Source organism: Agrilus planipennis, unplaced genomic scaffold (genome assembly GCF_000699045.2).
Source record: "Agrilus planipennis isolate EAB-ADULT unplaced genomic scaffold, Apla_2.0 scaffold4, whole genome shotgun sequence".
Classification (NCBI taxonomy): domain Eukaryota; kingdom Metazoa; phylum Arthropoda; class Insecta; order Coleoptera; family Buprestidae; genus Agrilus; species Agrilus planipennis.
The window spans coordinates 925,182-935,685 of record NW_020442463.1 but is presented as its reverse complement, the minus strand read 5'-3'; the positions used below and the strand labels follow the sequence as shown (position 1 = coordinate 935,685).

Genomic DNA, 10,504 nt, shown 5'->3' with positions numbered 1-10,504 from the left:
AAGCGTACATAATAAATTATATAAGTGTATAGTTTAGTTTTTAGTTATTAATTATTATAAATTTGCATTTACTATTTCCTTTTTAGCTAAAAATGTACCAAATATAATAAATACTGCTATGTACCCAGTACAAATATAATAATATTGATTTATGCGTTAACAATAACAACAATAGAATAATACGTCTTCCACAAATCTATATTTTGTTAATAAATAAAATAGGAATAATTTAAAAACTGTAGGTAGTATAATCACATGGATTTACTGACTGATTAAAGAAATATATAACGAATGTTAAATGCTACGTATTCATTTTTGTGTATATTGTTAACAGAGTAGAGCTTTTATTAATTCAGTTATTGTAAAAATGTATAGCATAATTGTAAAATAAACTTTATCGCAAAGCTTATTATCAAGTATTTTTGTATGTATATTATGTAACACCGTCAATTATTATCAATTAATTCACTGTCATGCTGCTGATGACAATTTCTTGTTAGTGCATCTTAGTTAAAAGAAAAAATTCCACGACAACTTGTTTAGATACTTGATTTAACTTATTTTTCATATATTTAACGCAAGAATTTATCACAAAGTAAAATATTCAAATAATATGCATGACCTTCCTGGGAAAGGAAAACAGCTACAGATACATAGGTAAATATTATACATTTATTATACGGATGTTCAGTAACTTCTGATCTAAGGTCTTTATAAGATAGTGCACGAGAATGAAGTGCTTCATAGATTATCAACAAGATACGCCATTTCCAATTCAAAATATTCCTTACGGAGTTTTCTCGACAAAAGAGAATGTGAGTTAATTTTTTTATTTTAGTATCAGTAGATACTGCGATTATTATGCGTTCTAGTGGTAATTATGACTATTTAATAGTTCTAAGACAAACTGCGAAGTTTCCAAAACGTGATTCGTAGTTATTTTGAATTTTTCTCTTGCATCCAGGTTTTTCCTATAATTCCTTTTTACTTTTTCGGTTGAAATTTTCGCATCTGTATACATCATTCCACTGTACCAAAATTGAATTTTGAAACTATGGGCGACATCTCTTGATATTAACAATAATATTATGAACAATATCTTCCCTACATGAACAAATTTCTACCAAAACTTATAAATATAAGAATGAATGAAATCCACAGTTGCCATGTCACACACTTTTATTGTTTAAACAAATCTTTGGCAAAAAGATCTTACTTCAAGTATCCTTACAATATCTGGCAGGCTAAAGTTCCAAAAACATACGACGCATAAATGACTGCATATATTGTTATACTTGAAAAGCATTTTCAATCACTTTAACTGAGCGCGTTGAAAAAAGAAATATTTCAACTCCTTCCACCCTGAATCGTCAAAAAATCATCCTATTACGTAAGCACCAAAGGAAGGGGACGGGAATTTTTGCTTTGCTTATTTTTGATGACATGAGGCCGAGGGACCTGGGTGATTATTACCTCAGCAATATTGTAAATGTAAATCTAATTTGAACAAAAATAATAAATTAATTAAATAATTAAAAGCCAAAGAAAAGCAAACATATTATACTTTACATTCAAACTAGCTATTTCCCGCCATTTCATCCGCGTGAAATTTGATTATATCGCAAACTCCCATTTTCACTTTTAGGGGTGGTATTTTGAAAACTCATTTTATGGTAGATGATACCGTTGTATAAGGAACCTTTGTGTAAAATTTCAAGCTTCCTAAGGACTAAGCGCTTTGGGCTGTAGCTTAATCGATACATCAAACTGAATCCTTTTTTATCAACTTTAGAGATTGAATCTTAAAAAAAATCTTTTCTTACTGCTCACCTACATTACTTAAGGAACGTCTTGTAAAATTTCAAGTATCTAACCGAGGGGTTTAGGCTGTGCATTGGTACCTATATAAAATATGTTGTAACATTTTCTTAAGCTTTACATCAAAAGGCGGAACATGGGTATTGCTTTATTAAACAATTCCTTTCCCAATTTTGCATTGATTTTAACGGTAATTACTTTTTAGTTTTTAAGCTTCTCGGTTTTACAAGAAATTATCAAATAATTGATAAATATAATTATGCAATTTACAAGCAAGGAAAATCAGGAGCCTCACTCCGTTTGTTCCCAACCCTGGTCAAATTATACATATCAAAGAGAAAAAAGTAACACAGGGCTGAACACGCTTTTGAGTAAATTGTTTAGGCTCTTACATGTTTGTATCTTATTGAGTTAGATTTTACACTATCGTTGAAATAATAATATGAATTCGAAAGTATTACGGTTATCGAGTGATTAACAGCTTCGGCTTATGAGATTGTACTTCATCTATAAGAGACACATGAAAAAATAATTATGATTGGAATCAAGAAAAAACCACAAATAATGGATTTTCACAAATTTATTTAACATGTAACATATTTAGCTAAACATTGACTTCTTCAAACATGAGTACTTACTACTAAACACTCTTGTGTGAAAAAGTAACGTTTGGCAAAACATATTGAGTACATTTTAAATTTTGTGAAAATCTACTCTCTGTGTTTCTTAAATAATTATAATTTCCTAATTATGGAACTCCATAAGCTAGCACGTAGTGAGACCTACGTTATACCAAGATTACCGTACAGGTAATGAGACTAATGACGTCCATGATCAAAGGTAGTTACAACTGATAGGATAATTTTATTCATACCAATGAATCCTTTATGATTAGGTATGCTCTTTGAGAATCGAAAAAATAATATGATAAATACTTTAAAGTGTAAAACTATCAACTTTGTTGTAAGTACATGTACCAAGATTAAATAGCTTTTTTCTTCATATAATTTTTAAGCCTATTCATCGTATTGGAGTCGCAATTGGAGAATGGATTTTAGACTTGAACGAAATAGCCCATTTATTCAGTGGACCAGAGCTGCACAATAGGCAATATATATTTAAAGAGGTTCAGTAAAAAGAATGATAAATCGTTTCCTAATCTAATAAAACGCATCTTGCCTTTCAGACAACCCTTAATAGTTTTATGGCACTTGGACCAAAGGCATGGAAAGAAGCAAGAGAAAGAATTCAAACTTTACTTTCTGACAATTGTCCTACATTAAAAAATGATCAAAGTCTACTTGAAAGGTTTGTGATCTATTAAAAATAAATGCAAATTGAGTACAGTGAATATCCAAAAAATATTTGATTATTATTCGATTTTAATATATCAACTTTCAAAAACCGTAAATATTCAAGTACCTATTTAAACGGTCCAATATACAATAAATAAAATATTTGAATATCTGAAATCTTAATATATGTTTTTTGAACACTCAAAATTAGAAAAAATAGAACTTTAAAAATATCGAATTCAATTTTTTCAACAACAAACACTTGAAAGAAATTGGAACTTATGAACTACATGGATTTCTAGATATTTGAAATTTTGACCATTTATTTTCAAAATTTCGGTATTGGAATATCTGCGCACTTAAATTTCAATTATCTTTTTTTCAATGTATTATAGATTTCAAATTCAAATACAATTCTGGTCGTAGTTGAAATATAACGAAATGAATAACTTAATTGGGTAATCGGAAATTATTAGAAATCAAACTGAGGAATAGATTATTTCAATAACTGATGTTTTTTTTCAAAATTAAAGAGATAATAAGCAAATACATATACAATATATCCAAAAAAGGTTTTTTTTATTTAGATCGTGTTTTGTTTTGACTATGACTACAATTGTTAAAGGTTTCCTGCGCAAATTGTAGGGATAGAAAAAATCACAAAATCTTTAATTTGAGACTTCAAATTATTTAAAAAAATTCTCTCGAATAAGTCTGAACATCTGAGATATTAGGTTTATAAACTGGGTACTATCAACTACAAATGAATTTTCAATGATGTGTAGATACCAGAATTTTAAAAGTACTAGGGTAGATTATAAAACTACGTTTTAAACAAAAAACTGCAAAATGCCAAATACCATCATTCAAGCATTTTACTACTTAATGTACATAAATAGGAATAATACAACTTTCAACTCAATATAGAGCTTTAGTTCGTCAAGCTAACGCTACTCTACATTTGCCGGCGCACATTGGAGATTATACTGATTTTTATGCATCGATTCACCATGCAACAAACGTAGGAACAATGTTCAGAGGAAAAGACAACGCTCTTCCACCAAACTGGTAAATACCCATCATGTATATAAATAATTACGTTATGATATTGGTTAATATCGACATTAAACAACTATTCTCGAATCTCAAGTTTAACTAAAGCACTTACGACTAGCTAAAATCAAAAAAATTGTAAATTTTGTTTGACACTGATCGGTTAATATTCAGATTAACTACTGGCTCTTATTATGGTTGTATCAAACAGAAAAAGGATAATGTAATGTTGACAGTTTTATTACAATTGCATGTTCTTCCCCCCTTTCAGTTACTGTGAGCTCGAAACTGTTAACACCATTGCTTCGAGTGGTCGAAATTCAATTTTGTAAACAATTTGTTTAATCACTTTCTTTGTGTTAAAAACTGTTTGAAAAATTAAACTTAAAGGAATTGTTTGTAAATAAGTATGCAACACATCGTACACTCCAGCATAAGAAATAGCTTATACTAACTACCTAATACTGCTTTGCCCAGTGCTGACAGCACTTATAATTTCTTTTATATATAATTCAGAAATAATCCAGAAAATATAAGCCAAATTGTTAGATTGTTACAGCTAATAAGCAGAAATGAGCTATATATACAAGGTGTAACAGAAATAAATGCCGAGCTTGTAAATTAAGTAAATGTTTGTATAACCGAAAGTTCACCGTTTTCAAGAAAACGTGGTTGAAATTAGAGGTAAATTTACATAGCATAGTGCTGCCTGTAATGCAGTGTTAAATTGTTTACATTTATCCTAGACGTTTTATAACCAGCATTCTCCATCTATTTAGCGGCAGAGTTTTATATTTTATAATTTTATACCCTCCAAAGCTCGACGCTTATTTTCGTTACACCCTGTATAATAGCTGGTTAATACGCGTTCTATACATTTAATTTTCTCCTCTTGAACGTTGGATATGGATGGAATAACTGCTATAATTGAGACAAGGTGCCTATTTATCAAGTAAAAAGACTTATAATCGCTGTACATTTTAAATAGTTCACCATACATCTGTATTTTGTATTAATGTAGGTATTAATCGGTTAAACATCGAATCTCATTGATGATTAATGTACATTTTGACCAACTGGGACTGGTCGAAATTGGTAAATACTGAGATTCAGCATATTGTGTTCCAAAAATAATGACCATATTTTAATATAAACCGATATTGACATATGACAACTTCGTTCGCTTGTTCATAATTACTAACAGAAAAACATTATTTAAGGAAACACTTACCGATTGGCTACCATGGAAGGGCTAGTTCTGTCGTTATAACTGGAACGCCTATAAAAAGACCATGCGGTCAGAGCATACCCTCAGATGGTAAACAAAATGTAAAGATCTTTAATTGAATTAACTGCTACAGAAAACATTCTAGGCGCCGATCCCGTTTTTGGCCCTAGTAAGCTGTTAGATTTCGAATTAGAAGTTGCATTTTTTGTGGGCGGAGCACCTACCAAGTTAGGTGAACCGATAAATATTTCTAATGCCCACGAACACATCTTCGGATTTGTTTTAATGAACGACTGGAGTGGTAAGTTTTTTTTTAATATCATTACTGGGTAACGAACGTGGTTCGCACATGACGTAAGGCGTACAGTCTATTTCAATTTGTTAGAATTGTGGCCTTGAAGAAATCTGCGCGAAGATGGAAAGAATACACACTAGGCGTGAGCAAGACAGAAATAGTTGGAACAAGTTAAAACGAGCAGAACTCTCGATGGGCGGTCTTAGGAGATCGGCTAGAACTGTACAGTACTAGACGAAAATGTTTAGCAATTTCTTAAAACAAAAATGTATATAAATTAACAATAGAAAACAAAGCAANTTTAAAAAAAAATAATACTATCTAATATGTGTAAAAAAATATTTTATGTGCGTTTTCCTATAACCGAAACTACGAAATTCTCCATCATAAAAAGTCTAGCATTCTTTCTATGTGAAAATGAAATTCGTTAAGCGGAAAAAGCATAATTACAGTTTTTCTAACATTCTTGCCGCTGAAATGATTCCATCTGATAGTTATTACCATTTTCTTGTTTTTAATTTGTTCTTTTCGACCTTAAATAGTTATTGGCAATCCTAGCTTTATAACTGGTTATTGCTTTTTATTTTGTTATCCCTGTAGATATACTAAGTTGCATAAAAAATACATTCTTTCGATTTTCATAAAACTAAAGGTAAAATAGGTACTAGAAGTATAATTAATACAGAACATATCAGAAAATTTTATAGGTACCTATCTGTTATTACTTTGAAAAACTTTATACAATAGGAAATAAACTCCAAATTAATATCGCATGTTGATCGTTATAAATAACTTAATTCTAATTGTTGTTTCAAATAGATAATCTCTAGCAAAATTAGGAAGGCATATTTTAAAAAATTATATTTTTTTGTTGTAATCTGCCAGTTCAGATAAGTGATATTCTAAATTAGTGTACCAACTGAGAGTATATATGCCATTCCTGGTATATATTCGTTAAAGTTATTTAAAGAAACAATATTGTTTTTATTCATCATAAGTAGGCAAATTATTGTGTAAACAACAAAAATCTATAAACGTCAACTACGAATAAATATATGCAAAAGGTTCTTCTTAAAATATCTTCTCCGTTTTGAAAACTAAAATGCATTTTAAAAAGACATCCTCATTAATTATTTCAAAGAACAAATAGTTTAATGGTCAACAAAACTAACAATGAAAAATTAAAAATTATTTTTGAATCTTAATTACTCCTTTATCTAATAAAAGTTTCATGTTCTAATTAATTAGAAATGCAATTGAAATAGATTTCCAATGTTGCATAAACATAAACCATACTAAACAAAGCTGTTGTTACGTATAGCAAATAGTAAATGGATAATTTATGAGAAAAACACGTTCAAACAATGGTAACAACTCTCTATTTAAATTAAAGTCAAAGTCCATAGATTGACTGACCGGAAGTGATGAAAAATACCTCAAAAAAGATATTCCTAAAAGAAATTATTTTTGTTAACCCCTTACTGTCTATTTGTGTAAAGTCTTCAGTTCTTTTATACGAAAATATATTTTATTCAAATTAACTTCTCATTTTGTATATTGATCTAATAATAACACTTCTATGCATATATTTTCTGTCATAGTTTCCATTTATCTAGGATCATTCTCATACAATAATTTGCCCACTTCCTACTTACCACGAATGCCCTTGAAAGAAAAAATATTGCTTAAAAACTAGGGTCAGTGGTTATTGCTGCGGCTGATTTTTCCAAAGAAAATCAATAGAAATTCAAATAAAATGATAAGTTAACAAAAATTGAAATAAAAAAATAATAATTTAGAATGTTAATTACCTACAATCAAGTAAATGTTTCGTCGTACGACACTTTTTTTCATTCGATTNGGTAGATGATACCGTTGTATAAGGAACCTTTGTGTAAAATTTCAAGCTTCCTAAGGACTAAGCGCTTTGGGCTGTAGCTTAATCGATACATCAAACTGAATCCTTTTTTATCAACTTTAGAGATTGAATCTTAAAAAAAATCTTTTCTTACTGCTCACCTACATTACTTAAGGAACGTCTTGTAAAATTTCAAGTATCTAACCGAGGGGTTTAGGCTGTGCATTGGTACCTATATAAAATATGTTGTAACATTTTCTTAAGCTTTACATCAAAAGGCGGAACATGGGTATTGCTTTATTAAACAATTCCTTTCCCAATTTTGCATTGATTTTAACGGTAATTACTTTTTAGTTTTTAAGCTTCTTCATAAAGTAATTGCAATAATTATCTAACGTTCTATATCCATTAGAAACAATACTTTATTTGTTTAGTGCCTCCCCGCTGAGTATTTAGATTTTTAAAATCGATTCCATAGTTATTTTAAAAATTTGTTATTACATAGTTAAAAACAATTTACCAAGTTTAAAAGAAATGAATGTGTCAAGAATTAATTGTGTAAATAAATGTGTAACAAGTATGTATACCACTTATAGGTTTTGCAATTATAAATAACTATATGTAGTTGTACTTTACAATTAAAATGTGTAGTTGATGCAATAACACAGTGTATAGAATGCTCTATTTGTTGATTAATTAATTAAAAAAAGTGCAGTAAAGTACCATGTGTAACAGTGGCGGATCAAGGAAAGGGCGATGGGTAAATTTTTCAACCCTAAGAACTCTATGAAAGAAAAACACATAAAAACAAAACAATAAATTAATTTTTAACGAGAAAAAATCCTAAATGCCGCAGTTATCATGAGTGAATAAAAAACTTATTCTAAAAGGTAATATATTTAGGAAAAAGTTTTATTTCTTCGGCAATACTTGTTACCGGATCCGCCCCTGTGCGTATATTTGCTTTTAAAACTAATAGTCCAACAGAAAAGCGTACATAATAAATTATATAAGTGTATAGCTGAGTTTGACTCACCCCCGTTACTGAGCTTTATTCAACCGCTTTCGAATAATGCGATTACCCCTTGCATTTGTGGAAGGAGAAAAAGGGAATACGTTTAGAAAGTCATTTTTACCTGTCCTTAAATTACCTGCACGAATATTAAATTAAAAATGCGTATCTAAATATTCTCTCATTTCAAATTGAGATTCAATGTAAATTTTTCAAGCAAAAAGGCAATTAAAGTGACAACCATCGTCAAATTTAAAATGACCATCAAGTCCTTTGCTTAACATTCTATCCAAATGACAGATTTTCTTCATAAAGCTTGATCCTGCAGAGTTATCCGAGGATTACAATATTATTGAGACAACCAAGTCTAACCAAGAAAACTATTTTAGGGGGTTCTATATCCAACTTGTACGCGTTTCTGGCTGCCCGCCACAAAATGTTTCCTCAATACAAAGAAAAAGGAATTGCTTCAATAAAAGGACAGTTGGTGATGTTCACATCAGACCAGGTATATACGTCATATTCTTTATTTGCTACATGATCTATTATTTGTCAATCTCGGTTATAATGAGTACGAAAGAACTACATAGAATTATTAGTTCACTACAACCGATGTTCGTTAGAAGCGTTATTATCAAAACAAAAAAAAGAAATGTTTAAAATTTGCAAGAATATTATATAATTAGGACAAGCGGATTGTTCTGATATTGCAGTTAGTATTTAAGTTGGTCTGCATTGGCATATGCTTCGAATTGTACCTCGGTATCTCCAACCCTTTTAGATAGGAATGTACTCCATATGATCGCAAAAACCTATTTTCGCATAATCATTGAAGGTATTATGCAGCAAGTGTTAGTTCGAAAAAGCCCATTAAAATTTAAAATTCACAGTAAATAGTTATTTAGTATTTAATTCATAAATAAGGTTGGTCTTAGTGACTACCGTACTAGTTAAATTAAAGATAATTAAATTGAGGGTGTCGGTAGGTAAATTCTTGTGAACAAAACGATGGGCTGATGTTACTTTATTAACGCTAACCTTCTTGGCTTCATCAGGAGAGCACTACGAATATATAAATAAGAAGTTGAAATTTAGTTATCGTTATTTAGTTCATTATATCCAGAAGTTTCTTACAAACAAGTTCATTACAACCGATTAAAGTATCAGATTCTATTCTTTCATTTATAACCAACGGGTAAAAATTCTGTGAATTTCCCTGTGTTATCCGCTTTAAACTTTTTGCAAAATCCACTACCCCAGAGAAGAAAACATAGAAAATAATTAATCTTAAAGAAACGTACTTTTAGAGTCATTATTCAATTAAATCGTGTGCCTCCGTCGGCGGTTTGGGTACTGACAACTGTGTAATGGTTCCGTCGGACGTTAATGGAAGACTAATACCAACGGAACTGGAAAAACTGATTTTAGAAAGAAAAGCGAAAGGCCATACTCCATTCTTCGTTAACTGCACTAGTGGTACAACTGTTCATGGTGCCTTCGATCCGATCAACGAAATAGCCGATATATGTGAAAAATATGGGCTGTGGTTACACGTTGATGTAAGTCTTTATCAAATCCTTTCAATTAGAAAAGACATTTGGACTTTTGACATTGACTTTCAATGTCGAAATCGATCTATAGCAAGTATAGGATAGAAAAAGGAAAAAAATATTCTAATAAAAATTCAAATAGCCTGTGTGCGTAATTCGCTACACATCATCTCGTTAGCTCAGGATGAACCAATGGACTAGTATTGTCAAATTAAAAACCCTTGTTGCGTTAAAGCTTTGTATTTTCCAAAACACAACACTATGTACAAAAACTTAATGTATAAAACCTTAACCTACACATAACCTTGTTTATGTGCAGATTTCCCAAAATTATATTCCTTGAATTACAAACCCGATACGAGAGCGCCTACTCGTCATGAAAGAAGCAAAAGTAC

General features: G+C 30.3%; 1 protein-coding gene across 3 annotated transcripts in view; it reads left to right on the top strand.

The window, feature by feature from the left end:
• The first annotated feature begins 468 nt into the window (after positions 1-468).
• The window catches only part of LOC108739439 (fumarylacetoacetase), a 17,533-nt gene continuing 7,497 nt past the window's right edge, over positions 469-10,504 (top strand). Inside the window, exons 1-7 of one of the 3 annotated variants that reach the window (XM_025980850.1) lie at positions 469-657; positions 719-815; positions 2,834-2,944; positions 3,005-3,126; positions 4,041-4,181; positions 5,387-5,484; positions 5,540-5,695. In XM_025980850.1, coding sequence (XP_025836635.1) covers positions 732-815; positions 2,834-2,944; positions 3,005-3,126; positions 4,041-4,181; positions 5,387-5,484; positions 5,540-5,695 — 712 coding nt within the window. In that variant the 5' untranslated portion in view covers positions 469-657; positions 719-731. Of the gene's footprint in view, positions 658-707; positions 816-2,833; positions 2,945-3,004; positions 3,127-4,040; positions 4,182-5,386; positions 5,485-5,539; positions 5,696-10,504 lie in introns of all 3 variants that reach the window. The other 2 variants (XM_025980848.1, XM_018473340.1) reach the window with 2 other exon arrangements.